Source organism: Peromyscus californicus, unplaced genomic scaffold (assembly GCF_007827085.1).
Source record: "Peromyscus californicus insignis strain IS unplaced genomic scaffold, ASM782708v3 Scaffold_6__1_contigs__length_162567912, whole genome shotgun sequence".
Classification (NCBI taxonomy): domain Eukaryota; kingdom Metazoa; phylum Chordata; class Mammalia; order Rodentia; family Cricetidae; genus Peromyscus; species Peromyscus californicus.
The window spans coordinates 88,078,283-88,096,223 of record NW_026294584.1 but is presented as its reverse complement, the minus strand read 5'-3'; the positions used below and the strand labels follow the sequence as shown (position 1 = coordinate 88,096,223).

Genomic DNA, 17,941 nt, shown 5'->3' with positions numbered 1-17,941 from the left:
CTTTCCTGGAACTCGCTTTGGAGACCAGGCTGGCCTCGAACTCACAGAGATCCGCCTGCCTCTGCCTCCCGAGTGCTGGGATTAAAGGCGTGCGCCACCACCGCCCGGCAAATTTTTTTTTTTTTTTTTTTGGTTTTTCGAGACAGGGTTTCTCTGTGTAGCTTTGCGCCTTTTCCTGGAACTCACTTGGTAGCCCAGGCTGGCCTCGAACTCACAGAGATCCGCCTGGCTCTGCCTCCCGAGTACTGGGATTAAAGGCGTGCGCCACCACCGCCCGGCGAAAATGAATATTTAAAAGACCTGTGAAACCTGCTTTTGGAATCAGCTTGTCAATATATGAATATATGTACACACACACACACACACACACACACACAGAGAGAGAGAGAGAGAGAGAGAGAGAGAGAGAGAGAGAGAGAGAGAGATCCAAAAACAACAAAACAACTGTGAAGTTTTTAATGGACTGAGGTGTTTTTATTAACATTGTATTATATGTATGTATCAATCTGGGGAGAATTAACATTTTGATAATACCATGTCTTTCAGTAGTGAAAATAAAACACTTTCACCTTTTATTTTTAGTTGAGGGATTCATTAAAATCTTTTTTAAAAAGTCTTTTTAAAACATATTTTATATGTGTGAGTGTTTTGCCTGAAGGGATGTATGTGCAGCACGTGGTTGCCTGGTTCCCTGAGGACAGAACTGGGGTTACAGATGGTTGTGAACCAGCACGTGGGTGCTGGGAGGCAAGCCTGGGTCCTCGGCCAGAGCAGTCACTGCTCTGGTTTGCTGAGTCAAAACTCTCCAGCTCCAGATTCATACAGCATTTGTTGATCTTATTTCTAGGAATTCAGTAAACGTCTTTAATGATTGAAACATTGGTTTTGTTTGTGCTGCTGGCATGTATGCCTGCCTGCCAGAAGAGGGCGCCAGAGCCCATTACAGATGGTTGTGAGCCACCATTTGGGTGCTGGGAACTGAACTCAGACCTCTGGAAGAGCAGCCAGTGCTCTTAACCTCTGAGCCATCTCTCCAGCCCCCAACAATTTAAAATTTTATTCTCTCTCTCTCTCTCTCTCTCTCTCTCTCTCTCTCTCTCTCTCTCTCTCTCTCTCTCTCTCTCTCTCCCCCTCTCTCCCTCCCTCCCTCTCCCCCCTCTGTCCCCCTCCCCCCTCATCTATCCATCCATCCATCCATCCATCCATCCATCCATCCATCCACCCACCCATCTATGTGTGCATGTGGAGGTCAGAGGGTGACTGGAGGTCCTGGGGATTGAATTTTGGTCTCTAGGCTTGCCTTTAATTATTGAGCCATCTCATAGGCCCTGATTGAATTTCTGAATGATGAGTAAGTTCTTTTTCCTGGAATAGATGCAATTTATCATAATTTATTATTCTTTCCATAAAGAACTGAATTCAAAATATTTTAGATAGTTGAATTTATGGTAATAAGAAACACTGGCCTTTTTTTTTTTTTTTTTTTTTTTTTCCCCCAAGATAGGGTTTCTCTGTGTAGCCCTGGCTATCCTGGAACAGGCTCTGCAGACCAGGTTGGACTCTAACTCAGAGATCTGCCTGCCTCTGGCTCCCAAGTGCTGGAATTAAAAGCATGCACCACCTGGTTTTTCTTCCTTTTTTTTTAAGTTTTTTTTTTTAATTTATTCTTCTTATATCTTGCATCCCAACCACAGTTTCCCCTCCTTCCTCTCCTCCCAGCCCCTCCCCACCACATCCCTCTCCTTCAGACCCACCTCTTTGCCTTCAGTAAAGAGCAGGCCTCCCATGTTTATCAACCACACATGGCTCGTCAAGTTATAATAAAACTAGGCGCATGCCCTCATATCAAGGCTGTATGAGGTCACTCAGTAGAAGGAAACAGGTCCAAGAGCAGGCATAGTCAGAGATAGCCCCCACCCCTAAAAAATATGGAACACCTCACGAATTTGCATGTCATCCTTGTGCGAGGGCCATATTCATCTTCTCTGTATCGTTCCAATTTTAGTATATATGTGCTGCCATAGCAAGCATGTATCTTTCTTTTCTTTTTTTTTTTGGTTTTTCGAGATAAGGTTTCTCTGGGTAGCTTTGCGCCTGTCCTGGAACTCAGTCTGTAGCCCAGGCTGGCCTAGAACTCATAGAAATCCACCTGGGTCTGCCTCCCGAGTGCTGAGATTAAAAGCATGCACCACCACCACCACCACCGCCCGGCTGTATCTATCTTTTCTTATGGTGTCTGTGCTGGCTAGTTTTATGTCAGCTTGACACAAAATAGAGTCATCTGAGAGGTGGGAACCTCAGTTGAAAAAATGCCTCCATAAGATCAGGCTGCAGATAAGCCTGCAGGGTGTTTTCTTACTTAGTGATTGATGTGGGAGGGCCCAGTCCATTGTGGGTGGGGCCACCCCTGAGCAGGTGGTCCTGGGTTCGAGGAAAGCAGATGATGGCGCACGCCTTTAATTCCAGCACTCAAGAGGCAGAGGCAGGTGGTCTCTGAGTTCGAGGCCAGCCTGGTCTACAGAGTGAATTCCAGGACAGCCAGGGCTACACAGAGAAACCCTGTCTCAGAAAAACTAAGAGGGAGAAAGAGAGAGAGAGAGAGAAAGGAAGAAAAGAAAGGAAGAAGGCTGAGCAAACAATGGAGAGCAAGCTAGTAAGTTACACACACACACACACACACACACACACACACACACACACACACACAGCCTCTGCATTAGCTCTTGCCTCCAGGATCCTGACCTGCTTGAGCTCTTGCCCTTCGATGCTTTTGGTGATGAACTGTCATATAAAACTGTGAATGAAATAAACCCTTTCCTCCCCAAGTTGCTTTTGGTCATGGTATTTCATCACAGCAATAGTAGCCCTGACTAAGACAAATGTACTTTGTTGTCGTGTGAAGATTATACAGAGGGCTGGGAATGTAGCTCAAGTAACAGAGGTGTGCCCAACATTCACAGAATGTGCCCTCCATTTGGTCCCCAGCACTGCATAAAACTAGGCCAGGTAGCACACGGGAGGTAGACAAGAGTGTATTGTATGTACACATGAGTGCAGATGCCTACACAGGCTGAAGGATGGCCTCGAACCCTCTGGAACTCAGTTACAGGAGGTTGTGTTGCCTCTTACGGGTGTCAGGAACCAAACTTGGGTCCTCTATAAAACTCTTGTGTTGAGCCATCTCTTAAGTTCCTATTTATTTTTTGAGACAAGTTTTCACATGATATAGCCCAGGCTAGCCTTCAACTTACTATGTAGCCCAGGCTAACCTCTGGCTTTGAATTTATGACTCTCCTGCCTCTCTGCCTGGAGCAGGGATTACACACATGTGCCATCATGCCTGGCGTACACATACTTTTAAAATTTATTGCTTTCCCTGTGCTATACATCTCTTTGAACACTAACAAACACAATTTCACAAGGTCAGAGCATCTGCTGAATGAACTGATTTGATGTGACAGTTCCTTGTGACAGAGCATCAAGATTGTCTCTAGCTTTTCACTGTGGTGAACACACTCTTTCAGGTTATTTCCTTCGTATAGAATCCTAGAAGTACAAGGATGAGTCAAAGCATTTGCACTTTTAAAGATTTTCCAAGGTATTGCCAAACTTCCTTTCGGAAAGCTTACCACGGCATGCCTAGAGCCCTGTGTGCCTCTATGCACAGGGGCCAACCCTGGGTGTCACCCTTCCTTTCTACCTGTGCCAATCTGATAGGTGAGAAAATGCTATTCTATATTGCTTCGATTTGCATTTCTTCCAAGTTGACGGTGTGGTAGGCTGCCAACGGCTCACTCCTAAAGATGACAGGTCCATGGCCTAATCCCTGGAGCCTATGTATGAGGTCAAGGGGGCTTTCAAGATTTGATTCATCTATCAATCTTAGCCTGGCAGATAGGTGATCCTGGGTTAGTGGAGCGGTCCCGAAATGCTATTACGGGGCTCCAGTGTGACTACAGATAACAGAAATTAGCAACATGTGGTCCAAAGTTAGAGTGCCAATGGCCCCAGATGCTAGCAAGAGGTAAGGGATAGACTCTCACTGTAACCCTCAGAGGGAATATGGTTCTATCAATTCATTCATTATTTTCTTTATCTCCCTTCCTCTTCCTCTTCCTTTCCCTTCCCTCTCCTTCCCCGGGGGTTAAACTCAGGACCTCATATGCTAGGCCAGCTCTCTACCATTGAGACCAGACTGGCCTTGAACTCAGAGATCCTCCTGCCTCTGCCTCCCCATGCTGGGATTAAAGATGTGTTTGTTAGTTTGTTTTTAAATACAGGGTCTGCGGGGTCTGGGGAGAACAAGGGAATCCGTGACTGATATGTAAAATTAAATTAAGTTATAAAATAAAAAAAAAATAAAGACAGGATCTCTCTATGCATCCCTGGATGTCCTGGACCTCACTATGTAGACCAGGCTGGCCTCAAACTCTCAGAGATCCACCCACCTCTGCCTTCCCTCCCAGGTTTTGGGATTAAAGGTGCAAGCCACCATACCTAGCTTTAAGTTACGTTTAAAACATTTTAAAATATTCTCATACTGACTTCTAGACTACGTTTAAAATTTATATTGTCACCAGTAGTTCTCTACTATAGACAACTCCAAGTGGCATTACTTCCCTCTTTCCTAGCTGACTGACTGAAGATTGTGTGAATCTAGTCCGCTGGGGATTGAACAAAGGACCTCATGAACGCTAAATACATGCTCAACCACTGAGCTGCGTTGTCTCCATCTTTCATGCTTACTTGTGAGTGAATGAATACATAACGCATGGCCCACATGTAGAAGCTAGAGGACAACTGGAAGGGGGTCTGTTGTCTACTTCCGCCGTATGGGGACGAGAGACATGGAACTTAGGTCATAGGACTTGATGGCAAGGGCCTCACCTGCTGAGCATCTTGTCAGCTCGTAAATGCTCTCTCAAAGGTGTTCTTTACCTATGAAGCTGGTTGGGTAATTGGTTTATTATGCTTGTTGGCTATCAAGGCAGCTTCATGATCAGCTTTGGAAGTTCTGGTTGATAATTTCTCTTTAAAATGAATACAATCAAAATCCCTTTTGAATCCAAGGCAGTGAGTATTGGATTTCACATTTCTTCCCCAGCTCTAGAGAAAGTGATCTTCAGGAGTACCTTACGCAGGACGTGATCAAAAACAGTTTGGGGCCAGGAATGCGCTGGTACACCACAGGAAAGAGGAGGGAAGGCCGCTCAGCTTGTTTCGAAGTTTCCTAAAATTCTCCAGTCTTTCGCTTTATGCATCCCATTGGGTAGAAGGACTGATGGGATCCTGCGCTGAGGAACCGCAGGCGGAGTGGTTGTGCGCAGCGGTCCTGCGAGTCCTCGGCTTTCCCGCAGGGGGCAGTGCCGTCTGCCAGTGAGGTTGGAGCGGAGTGGGAACCCGCGCGGAGTTCTGGGGGTTGTTTGCAAAGAAAGTTAGAAGATGCGTTGGAGTGCGAGCCAGACCCTCGGGCTTTGCGGGAGGGTGAGAGAAGGACCTCCCAGGGTACCCATGGGGTTCAGCGGAGGGGATCTGGATAAGTTTGAGGAGTAGGGCGGTTGCACGAGGAGGGGAGGTACAGTGCCCCGGAAGATGCAAGCGAGCAGGAGTGTGAATGCGAGTGTGCGTGCGCGCGCTGCAGTTCTCCCGGTTCCGCGAGGCGCGGGTGTCAGCTTGCAGCCGGGGCTCCTCCCTCCGGCCCCCCTGCCCCGCCGGGCGGTCCCTCCCTCCTTCCCCATCGCCCCTCCCCGGCGGGCCAGGCGCTGGGACGCCCCGGCCGAGCAGGCGGCTGTGGTGGCGGCGGCTAGTTTGGGAACCCTAGGCTCCGTGCTGCGGGGACGATCGGGAGCCGAGTGTCTTCTGTCCCGGCTGGGCGGTGTTGGGCCCGCTTCCCACGGAGCCACGCCCTGTCAAAACTTTGTCGCTGCAGCGGCCAAACGATCGGAGCCGGGCCAGCGAGCGGGAGGGAGGGGCGCCGGGCCGGGCCAGGCAGGGCGCGGGGCTCCGAGCGCAGCGGCCCCGGCCCGTGGCCCCACCATGCCCCAGCTCGGTGGTGGCCGCGGTGGCGGCGCCGGCGGGGGAGGCGGTGGCTCCGGAGCCGGGGCAGCCAGCGGAGGGGACGACCTCGGAGCGAACGACGAGCTGATCCCCTTCCAGGACGAGGGGGGCGAAGAGCAAGAGCCCAGCAGCGACAGCGCTTCGGCGCAGCGGGACCTGGATGAGGTCAAGTCGTCCCTGGTCAATGAATCGGAGAATCAGAGCAGCAGCTCGGACTCGGAGGTAAAGGGATTCCTAGGGTCAGTCCCATTGGGGGACCCGGGTCCCGCTCCCGCTCACCCGAGGCCCTCGCCTTTGTGTCTGTCTCCTCCACAGGCGGAGAGGCGCCCGCAGCCCGCCCGGGACGCTTTCCAGAAGCCGCGCGACTATTTCGCCGAAGGTACGTGCCTTCTCCTCCAGTCTCCACTCTCCGGCCGGCAGCGATCGCCGCTACGGGTCCCCATGGCCCGGGTGGCGGAGCCCCGGTTCTCCTCCCATCTCTGCAGCGACCACTCTGGGGCTCACTCGAGGGGAACTCGGGTTCCAGATTCCCGCCTGGAGTTCCAGATCGCTGTGCTGTCTGGGGGACCCCTGACCTCACTCCGCTTTGGTTTTTGTCCGCAGTGAGAAGGCCCCAGGACGGCGCTTTCTTTAAGGGACCTGCGTACCCTGGGTACCCCTTCCTGATGATTCCCGACCTGAGCAGCCCGTACCTCTCCAATGGACCCCTGTCTCCTGGTGGAGCGCGCACCGTAAGTGTCAGTCCAGCTGTGCCCGGACCGGTGGGCGCCGGGCCCCCGGCAGGATGAGCCCCCAGGCTCGGCCGTGGTGTGGGGGATGGGGCCTCCTGCGTCGATCCTGGGCAGAACTTGTTTGCGGAGTTAAACTCCCCTGTGGCGGCCTAGTATGAGACTGCACTGGCCAGTGCGGGGATGAAAGTAAAGCTCTTTTAACTTCTCGCCTTTGGGAGCTCCTTCTCGCCTTCAGGAGATCGCGGCCTGGTGGGTCCTCCTCCCAACCTCCCAAATTCCTTGCTTCTTCCAAAGGAAAACTTGGATTTGTGCCTACTTTGGGGGTTGGGGGTGGTGGTCTCGTTTTCCTTCCTGGAGACCAGTCAACTTTCCCTTTGGCAAGGAGGGAAGTTGGGCAAGGGCCTGGAGGAGCCTGGCTTGAGATGTTGCCCCCTGACCTCCGGGTTCTCGGGGCTGCTGTGAGCCGTACAAACTCCTTATTTTGTGTGGTTTATTCACCACTCCTGTCCCCACCCCCAATCCTCACACCAGGGTCTCAGTTTTTCTGCAGAACTCTGGGTTTTAAACTCCTCTGGGATGGTTTGGAGGGCGACCCAAGGCCTTCTTATTTGGCTTTTTCCCCCTTTTGTTGCCGGCTTTTCTCATTTAAAGCGAGCGCTGCGACACTTTAAACCTGTTAATGGGAGCGCATTGTGTGCTGTGTGCCTGGCATTTAGAGCGGTGATTAAGCAAATTGACCCGGCCCCAGACAATGTGCAAATGAGGGCGGATTCCTTCACCCTCTCTAGCTCTGAGCTCCCGCCCCTCTCCCCCGCGGGACGAGGGGTGCAGTTCGGGGCTGGCAAGGCCTTGGAGCCGCTGCTCCACACCCAGGGTTCCTCGGATGGTGGTGGATCTTGAGTGCACACCTTCCTGCCGTGCGGGGTTTGCGCATCATCTCTGCCTGCTACGGAGCTTCCCAGAGTCGGCGAGTTCATTCTCTGTGCTAGGCTCATGTAAAAGTTTATCTTAAATTTGATTACAATCACGGACTGCCGGGGAAGACGTGGGCGCTGAATGGGTCGTTCCTGCTGTCATTTCAGGGCCCTCTGATGGAGCCGTATGGCTTCCATAGTTGGTGCAGTGTGTGTGTGGATTTTCTTAACTGGTTGGGGTTGGGGGAAGTTCTGATGGATGAAGACGGGCGTGGAACCACGTACACACCTCTTGCCTTTGCCGTGGGATGGAGGGAGACTCCCACAGCTTTGGGCCTGCTGCACTTCAGGACACCCCCAAGAAGTCCTTTTGAAAAGTGGGTATTTGACCTAGGCCTTTGCTTTTGCTCGAATTTTCAAGGTGACGGTGTGTGCAAATGTTGGGGGACACCCCTAGCCCCCGTCAATTTTCCCTCCCGTGCCTGCAGGTGCAGGAAGTTCCCATATCTTTGTGTGTGTGAGAGTTAGGCCACGTTAGTCTCATTCTCTGTTTTATCATCAGGAGCCACTAATGGCCAGATGTCAGCTCTGAGCCAGATCTTGAGAAGTTAAAAGTCACAGAAATATCCCATAGAGGACTAATTCTCCTTTGGCTGGAGATTTCCTGCACACACCTATGTCTTTTTTTTTTTTTTTAACGTTTATTTATTTATTTTCTGTGTTGGTATGCCTGTGCACGTGGGTGTTTTTTGAAGCTTATGCCAGGGTACCTGTGTGGAGGTCAGACTTTGGTAGTCAGTTGGATCCTCTCCTTCTGCCTTGTGAGTTCCCATGGTCCGACTCAGGTCATCAGGCTTGGCCAGCCAGTGCCTTTCCCCACAAGCCATCTCTTAGCCCCCCAGCAGGGGGACTTTGATTCCCATCCCCCCCACCCCCCATGCCTGTATCTTATCTCCCTGCTGAGCTGGCCAAACAGCAGAAGCTCAGCTCCCTCCTGTTTTGGTGTTTCTCACGTGCCTCCCTCTCAGCGAAGTCGCTGATGTCCTAGGGAAGTTTCTTTCTAGTTTTACTCAATCCTCGAGCATCGTGGCCAGTGAGCAAAGCAAGTTGAAACACGCTCAAGCAGTTGTTTGGACTGAAATTATTATTCTTGATGATCATATCAGTAGAATTAATATGATTTTCATGGGAGGCAAGTGGTCACCCAGACAGACTCGGACCTCTGCTGGTTTCCAGTGAAAGTAGCTGGTAGATTGGAAGAAGATTCTTGGGTATATGAGTCAGTCCGTCTTCTGCTTTCTAGGTCCTGTTGTTTCGCCTCTAAATTATGCAACTTTAAAGCTTTGCTGTTTTAAGGTCTATAGCTATTAAAATGGGGGATCCCACACCCGAAGTCAAAGTAGAGATTGGCTGCAGTGTTTTCCAGTTATTTATGGACGTAGGCATTGCAGACAGGGCCTAAGCACCTTCATCCACTGGCGTCTTTGCTGCTGGGACAGCGGGAGCTAACCAGTCTTGAAGTCAGGCTGTCTTTCTCCATGGACCATCTCTGCTTTCCGATCTGGCTTGGTTGGGATGCTGGGAAACGGTCTAAAAAGGCCAACTTTTGAGACAGGGTCTCGTTATATAGTCCAGGCTGGCCTTGAACCAGGATCCTCCTGTGTTAGTCTCTTGACTGCTAGGTTGACAGATGTGTCACCATAAGTGCGCGTCTCTTTTCCTGGGGAACCTGAGGTTTGTGGAGAAGGGAATAACTGCCCCCATTTTCTACTATTCCTAGTACTTGGAATTGTTATGAGATAATGTCTTACCGTCGAGTCCTGGCTGACCTAGAACTGCTGTATAGACGAGGCTGGCCCTGAACTTGCCGTGATTCTCTTGCTCACATCACAGGCATATGCCACCACACCTGACTGTGTGTGCCTTCAGTGTAGAGGTGACTTTGTGCAGGTTTACGAGACCACGTAGGTGATGTTGACCACAATTTTGCTAAGAAAATGTAAATTAAGCCAAGCATAGTGGTACATGCCAATAATCCTCGCACCTCGAAGACTATGACAGGGGGATCACTGCATGTCTACCTAGTAAGAGCCTGTCTCCACAACAGAAACAAACAAACACTGATGAACAAAATCAAGTGGATGCCAGAAAATAGTGTTGAAGGTAAAGAACGTATTGGATGTGGTCCTCAAGAGAGCGTCATACTGATAGAGTAGTGTGTGGTCACTGTGTGAGTGCTAATAACATCTTAGAAAGGGGAGTGCCTAGGGAGAGGCTCTGAGCACTGTGTATAAATTTAGGAGTCACTGTCCAGAAGCACACATTTTCGTCAGGCTGTTCAGATCACTTCTGGGTCACTGTCCTGGGCTTTAAGTGTGTGCTGACCTGTAAGTACTCCATATTATGCTTCCTGAGGACTGTCTTGCCAACATCCTTGATGTGCCCCCATCCTGTTCCGCCAGACAAACAGAAATCTCTAAACACACACAGCAAGGTTGTTTTGGGGGGATTTATGTAACAACCAAGGAAAACTTTTTCTTTCTTTTTAAAAACAATTCATATACTCTGTTATATTTTATTTATTTATTTTTTTGGGGGGGTTACATATGCCATGTCAGGACAGTGTGGGAGTTAGTTCTCTCCTGTCTCTCCTGTCGAGTGGGTCCTGGGGATCAAACTCAGGTCATTAGGCTTGGTGGCAGGCACCTTACCCACTGAGCCACCTGACCAGCCTAACCCCTACCCCCCACCTTTTTTTTTGCAGATCAGTCTAAACATGCTGTTTTTGGTAAAATTCTTTTAAGTCATTTCATCTAAATATAACTTCTGTTCCATTTTTGCTAAATATAACTCTTGAGTTTAATGAGGGCTTTTCGCATAGAGTGAGCTTTTGGGAGTGCCCTGTCTGTGTTACTGAAATTTTGGCACTTGGATTGCTGGGGTGACATTTGGTTTCAAACTCTGAGGTGGGACGTGAGTCCTGTCAGTCTTTTCTTTGGGTAGGTGGATCTGGCAGGGAATATCTGACTTGCCTTGTGATAATTTTAGAAACCTATGGCTTAACCTTGTTCTCCACTGGTCTCATCCCTAGGGCTTCTCGAGGAAAGGTGGTCGGTCTAGTGTGTAGATACACATGACTATTAGCAGTATTTCATCCTTAACAGTAAACTAACCGAACTGCATTGTTTTGTTGGTTGGTGGTTTGTGTGTGTGTGTGGTTGTTTGGCCTGCATGTGTGTCTGTGCACCATGTGTGTGAAGTGTCCTTGGATCCCCTGGAGCTGGAGTTGCAGATGCTTGTGAGCCGACATGTAGGTGCTGGGAATGGAACCCAGGCCTCTGTAAGAGCAGCCAGTGCCCTTAACCACTAACCCATCTCGACACCCATAGACTTGAAATGTTAACCAATAGAATTGTAGAATGAAAAAAAAAAAAAACCAGCCCACTGGAAACCTTTTGTTTTTTGTTTGTTTTTTGAGGCAGGGTTTCTCTGTGTAACAGTCTGGCTGTGCTAAAACTCACAGTGTAGACCAGGCTGGCCTCGAACTCACAGAGATCCGCCTGGCTCTGCCTCCCGAGTGCTGGGACTAAAGGCATGCACCACCGCCTTTCGTAAAGAGAGGGTTGTACTCATAGTCCTGGTACGAGGCTTTCATTTGCTATACTGAGGGTACTCGAGATTTGCATACTTGCAATTAATTAATCTGTAACTCCTTGACTTCTTTATCTGTTGTGTGTTGAGTGCTTATCCTGGACAGTGCTAAGGGACGGGGGTGGGGGGGGGGGTGGGGGGGGTGGAGGCTGTAAGATAAGATGCATTAGACCAGATCTAAGATTCAAAACTTGAGTTAGGAAACAGTAGCATTGGCACTTTACAAGGATACAAGGAAGTTTATGTTAAGAGGCAATTACATCTGTGGGGGTGTTTTTTAGAATAAGAAATTTGGAAAAATCGCTTTGAATTAAGATGTTTCAAGGAAGGCCAGTGGCAGAGGTAACTTTAAACTAGCCCTTGGAAGTCACTCTTTGTTGGTGTTGTGGGCGGGGTGGGGGTGGGGGGGTGGGGGGAGCAGTGTCTTGGTGTGTACCTCTACCTGCTCTGGACTAGCTGTGTAGTTCAGGCTGTCCTCAAACTCATGCCAATCACCCTGCCTCAGCCTTTCAGTGCTGGGGTGATATGCTACCGTGTGCTACTGTGACCAGCTTGTTTTAGTTCAAACTAATTCTTGTTAATTATAAAGAATTGAAGTAGCCTTGGTATATTTTCTTATCTTTGCTCTGATCTTGAGACGGAAGCCAAGGAGGGAGAAAAGTCCATAGTTGCAATAGAACTTACTGTGTTCTAGTTGCCTGGCATAAGGTGCGTGTTAAGCCTTGGATGCTAAGAAAGAAATCTGTTCTTTTTTTTTTTATTTTTGTTTTTCAAGACAGGGTTTCTCTGTGTAGCTTTGCACCTTTCCTGGATCTCTCTCTGTAGCCCAGGCTGGCCTGGAACTCACAGAGATCCGCCTGCCTCTGCCTCCTGAGTGCTGGGATTAAAGGCATGCGCCATCACCATCCGGCTAAGAAATATGTTCTTACTCAGGAGGCAGTAGAGAACCCTCAAAAGTTATCCCAAGAGCTAGGGATGTACCTACCAGTCGGTAGAGAACTTGCCTAGCATGTTTGAGGCCCTGGGTTCAAGCTCCAGCAACACACACAAAAAAGTTATGTCCAAAAGTACTGTGACTTAAACACATCCTACCTCTGCTTAGAAAGATGAGGAGGTCGAAGGGCAGGACCTGGAAGGAGCTGGACTGCGGAGGAGACTCACCGGAGCCAGGCAGAGGTGAAAGGGCTTGAATGTCAGAGGACAGGAAAGGCAGCATTGGAGAGGAGGGTGGTGGTGGTACCCAGATGGAAAGTAGCTGCTGTCACATTTCACTGCTGGTATCTGAGCCTGGATGACTTAGGAATTACTCCAGCAGGTGGGATCCTGGCCTTCTGTCTTTGCCACCCTGGTGCTGGACAGAAGCTCCACAAATAATTGTCAACAGCGGAGCTCAAACAGGCTGTGAGAGGCTCTGGTTTGGAGGAACTGTTTGGTGTCAGTGGAGACACAGTGGGTTCAAGGGGAAAGGATGTGGGAGAAGGGGGAAGGATGCACAGAGCAGGGAAGGCAGTCACTGAAGGGGATCTCACTGGTAAGGGAATGTGAGTAACTTGGAAGGGAAAGGAAAGGCTGTATGTATCTCTCTCTCTCTTTTTATTTTTATGTGTATGGATGTTCTTCTTGCTTATATGTAGGTGTACCATGTGCATGCCTGGTGTCCTGGAAGTCCAGAAGAGGGTGTTGGGTCCCTTGGGACTGGAGTCACTGGTGTTTGTAAGCCATCTTGTGGGTGCTGGGAATCAAACCCAGGTCCTCTGGAAGAGCAGCCAGTGCTCTTAACTTCTGGGCCATCTCTCCAGCCCTATAATTCACTTTCTTCCTAGGGTTGCCTGAAAGATAATGGACGTTTAGACTTTAGTCAACCCATTGAAGGAGCCTGGCTGGGGAAGGGGGAAGGGGGAAGGGCGGAGCTACCCTCGGCAGCCTGCTGGAGAAAGTGCCCTGAGGGTTCTGGGACAGAGCTTGTTCTGGGGTAGTCCGCCAGGTTTTGAAATGAGTAGAGGAGAAGAGATGGGGACTTTGGCATGGAGGCGAGAGTCTTCCTTCATCAATGGAAGATACTCTTTGTAGGCATCCCACTTTATAGACTAGTTTACACTGAAGATGATGTAGGAAAATGCAGAGGCGGGCTTGATAGACGTCAGGGGGACTCTTGCACTGTGTGGCTAGATGGACTTTTCTAAAAAAGATTTATTTATTTTATTTATTTATTTATTTTATTTTATTTTATTTTATTTTTTGGTTTTTCGAGACAGGGTTTCTCTGTGTAGCTTTGCGCCTTTCCTGGATCTCACTCTGTAGACCAGCCTGGCCCCGAACTCACAGAGATCCGCCTGGCTCTGCCTCCCGAGTGCTGGGATTAAAGGCGTGCGCCACCACCGCCCGGCTACACTAAGATTTTTAAAAACAAATTATTATGTGTGTGCTTGACAGGTGGGGAGTAGGAAGGAAGTGCCCCAGGGTGTATATGGAGGAGAGGACAGCGGTGTGTGGTTGGTTCTCTTCCTCCACCTTTACATGGATTCTGGGCTTCCACTCAGGTCATCAGGCTTCGAAGGAGCACCCTTGCTGCCTATATGCCACCTTGCAGGCCCCCACAGTTGGCCTTTTGACCCTCTTGCCCTTATGTCCTGAATGTTGGGATTACAGACATGTGCTACTAGACCTGGTTTGTGTCATGCTGGGATAATCCCGGGGCTTCATGCGTGCTGGACACATGTTTAAATCAGTGCACTCCGTCCTTCTGTCTTCTAAACGGGATCAGATGGAGGGATGAATGCCACATGTTCACTTTCTAACACTAGGCACACGGCTGCGAAAGGAATGAAGCCAGGAAAGGGACTCAGCCTTTGCTCTGCGCTGGTGTCTGCCCACTTCTTCCCAGGCACCGGTTTCTTCCCGAATGCACCCAGTAACATAAATGTACCCTTTGTTACTTTACTTGATAACTTTAAGGTTATAAAGCAAATTTCTAAATCCTAAATCTTTCCTTTTCCATTGTGTTTATAATCTAAAGTTTTTGTTTTTGTTTTGACAAAGCTATATACTCTTAGCTGACCTAGAACTAACTAGGTAGACCAAGCTGGCCTTGAACTCAAGAAGAACAACCTGCCTCTGCCTCCTGAGTATTGGGATCAAAGGCGTGCACCGTCCCGTCTGGCTTGAGATTTCTGTTTTTATTTTTTTATTTTATGTGTAGGAGTGTTTGCACGTATGTTTGTGCACCAAGTGTGTGCAGTGCCTGTGTGTGCCAAAAGAGGACATCAGGCCTCCTGGGACCGGAGTTACAGATGGTTGGGTGTGGAGGCTGGGACTTGAACCCTGGTCGTCTACAAGAGCAGCCAGTGCTTTTTACCACGGCGTCATTGCTCCGCTTTCCCAAAACCCTGCCTCTAAAATAAACAAACAAGCAAATAAATAAATAGATAGACAAACAAATGCCAGAGACCATTTTGTTCTAACACTTCATTGCTGGCAAATGTGTAGCAAAGGGCTGTTCTTGAAAGGGTATAAACGGTCTCAGCCTATTTGGAAAGCACTTGGCAATGGCTACGAAAATCTCAGTGTTTTCCATAGTTTCTGACCTGCTAGGAAGTAGGCACTTGTTAACCCCATTCTGCGGCTGTGCAAACGGACTTGTAGAGGTCAAGTGTGTCATACGAGGCCACACTATTGGCCATTTTGAGCACCAGGGTTTGAACTTGGTTGGGTCCGAAGTCCAGAACAGCTCTTTCTTTTCCCCATGACTTTACACACAAGCCTGGTATCACTGGTCTCTAGGGAAGGGCGCTGGCTTGCTTCTCAGTGCAGAAATTCTGATATGACTATCAGCTCGGGTGGAGAGGGGGTAGACTCACCTCGGCCTCACAAACAGGCACTGGGCACATCCCTTGTCTAATCAGCAGTGAGTAAGTGTGTGGCTGGAAGCGGTCCGGCCAGGACTTTGCTGCTGAGGGGTCAGTAACCTTTAACCCGCTGCCCAGGGACTTCACCACCTGCGGGAAAAGCCATTATCTGCTGACATTTGGAAGCTGGAGACTGCTTTCTCCGTGTTGAAGTCAGTGAGGGTTGGAAGTGCACACAGGTGTGGCTTTGGTGTGGAAAAGGATGGGGGGAGGAGGGGGAGGGGGAGGAGGAAGGAGCTCATCTGCTCTCCCTGCAGTTTGGATTGCAGTATGATTGGCTTAACAAACCAACCCCTGAGAAACCAAGTGTGGAAAGGGTGTTTCTTTAGGGTGCCTTTTCTAAAACGCTTGGTCAAGTCACTCCTTTCCTTATGCACTGCCCAAATAAACCATCAATCTCATGATGAACTATGACAGCACCGATTTATGATTAAAGAGATAAATACTGGGTATTTTCACAGTGATTATTTTAGGAATTGCAGAAGAGGTGTGAGTGTCTTTCCGTGTGTGTGTGTGTGTGTGTGTGTGTGTGTGTGTGTGTGTGTGTGTGTGTGATATGGTTTGAAATTAGAAATTACAAAATTCCATATTTTTTAAAGATTTATTTCCATTTACTTGTTATTTTATCTGTGTGTGTGTGTGTGTGTGTGTGTGTGTGTGTGTGTGTCTAAGTGAATATGTGTGTCTAAGTGAATGTATTATATCATGGGTGCAGGTGTAGGAGGAGGGTTTTAGGATTTTCTAGAACTGGAGTCATAGGCAGTTGTGATCTGTTAGATGTGGATAGTGGATCCGGAGCTTGGGTCCTCTAGAAGAGCTGTTAACCACTGAGCATCTCTCCAGCCCCCAATGTTCAGCATTTTTTGCCTCTTACCAAACCACTTGGCAGGTGGTCTCCTGAAAGCCATGGTGCCTGGGGAAGGTCGAGCCTTCCGAGTTACTGTTGACAGAAGCTGGGTTCCTTATGAGGCAGAAGACCCAGCTGCTGCAAGGCACCAAATCCTTTCAGTTGGTTGTTTTTATTTTTCCAAACAGTTTCCTTGTGTAGCCCTTGCTGGCCTAGAAGCTCTGTAGATCAGGCTGGCCTTGAACTCAGGGATCTGCTTGCCTCTGCCTCCTGAGTACTAGGACTAAAGGCATTCTCCACCATGCCCAGAATCTTAGTGAGGTTAAGTCTCTTGGATCCCTCAAGGTGAATCGGGCCAGGGCTGGTAGAAATGACTGCAGAAAATGTGTGGAAAGCCAGGAAGCAGAGGAGACAGAGAGAGGGAGAGGGAGAGGGAGGAAAAGGAAAAAAGGTGTATCTGAAGATGAGAAAGAAAAACACAAGAAGTGGGAATGAGCAGTGCACAAGTCAGATCAATTTACAAGTCCAGGTTTGTTAGCCGTAGAGCGATTATTGACCGGCCTAAAGCAAACACAAGTGAATGAATGATAGACACAAGACGGGGATCAGGTGTGCTCTTTGGAATGTGACCCTCTGCCCAGGGAGCCGAACACCACAAAATCCTTCTGTATTTAAAATACAGCACCTACACACGCTCAATGATTTTATTTGTTACATTTGGCAACACAAATATTTAAACATCAGTGTTTAAAAAAAAAAAAAAAGTGGCCCTGTAAGTGCCTGCAGCATTCCAAGGGTCTGTTAGAACTCTCCCTACAGCAAACGCCTGTGGGTCTGATAGGATAATCGCCCTATCCTCCAGGAAGCTGTGAGATGAAGCCCAGGAGCCCTGAAGGTGATAGAGCCTTGGGGATACGGGAGGGACCTGGTTCCCTGGAGGTTGCATTTTCTCCCAAAGAAAAGTAAGTGTGAGGGGCTGGAGAGACCTGGGTTCAATTCCCAGCACCCACATGGCAGCTCACATCTGTCTGTAACTCCAAGATCTGACACCCTCACACAGACATACATGCAGGCAAAACACCAATGCAAATAAATAAAAAGAAATAAATTATTAAAAATAAGCGTGAAAATGCCATTTGGAGCAAGAGTTAAAGAAATGGTTTATGCAAGCCAAACAGTAAGTATTTCTCTCCCTTTCAGTTAGGCCCCATTCATTCACTGACTGACTGACTGATTGAGACAGGATCTCACTATACAGCTCCAGCTAGCTTGGATCTCTATGTAGACCAGGCTGGGCTCAAACTTGAAGAGATCCGCCTGCCTCTGCCTCCCAAGTGCTGGGATTAAAGGAGTCCGGCAACATGATCCCTGCTCACTTGGGCACTTTTAGTGCCTGGGGAGGTTAGAGCCTTCAAGCAGGTCTATTTACAGCCCCAGAGGTGGTGTTAATTGCTGTCTTAATCTTTCTCGATTCTGTGCTCTGTACTCCATTTAATCTGCCTGCATCCATTGGCCTAGTCTGTTGCTGACTTCCTACCTTGGACCCGCCCTACTTTCTTGTGTTATGTAAATTGAATGTGGTCACACTTTCTTCCTTTTCTTTTTTCTTTCGTTTTTTGGGGGTTTGTTTTTGTTTTTTGTTTTGTTTGTTTGTTTGTTTTTGTTTTGTTCTCCCCCTCCCCCTCCCCCCAGGGTTTCTCTGTGTAGCCCTGGCTGTCCTGGAACTCTGTAGACCAGGCTGGCCTCGAACTCACAGGGATCTGCCTGCCTCTGCCTCCTGAGTGCTGGGATTAAAGGCGTGTGCTATCATCTCACCACCCTCAGCCCGTGATCGAA

The 17,941-nt window shown here is 48.9% G+C and overlaps 1 protein-coding gene and 1 non-coding gene across 3 annotated transcripts in view; one reads left to right on the top strand and one right to left on the bottom strand.

The window, feature by feature from the left end:
* Window positions 1-1,922: 1,922 nt before the first annotated feature.
* LOC128100272 (U6 spliceosomal RNA) lies at window positions 1,923-2,031 on the bottom strand. The gene has a single exon (XR_008214773.1). It is a non-coding gene; the product is annotated as a U6 spliceosomal RNA (small nuclear RNA).
* Window positions 2,032-4,597: 2,566 nt separating this feature from the next.
* Tcf7l1 (transcription factor 7 like 1) overlaps window positions 4,598-17,941 on the top strand; it is a 164,564-nt gene continuing 151,220 nt past the window's right edge. Inside the window, exons 1-3 of one of the 2 annotated variants that reach the window (XM_052719001.1) lie at window positions 4,598-6,279; window positions 6,373-6,436; window positions 6,661-6,788. In XM_052719001.1, coding sequence (XP_052574961.1) covers window positions 5,593-6,279; window positions 6,373-6,436; window positions 6,661-6,788 — 879 coding nt within the window. In that variant the 5' untranslated portion in view covers window positions 4,598-5,592. The remainder of the gene's footprint in view (window positions 6,280-6,372; window positions 6,437-6,660; window positions 6,789-17,941) is intronic. The other variant, XM_052719003.1, reaches the window with a different exon arrangement.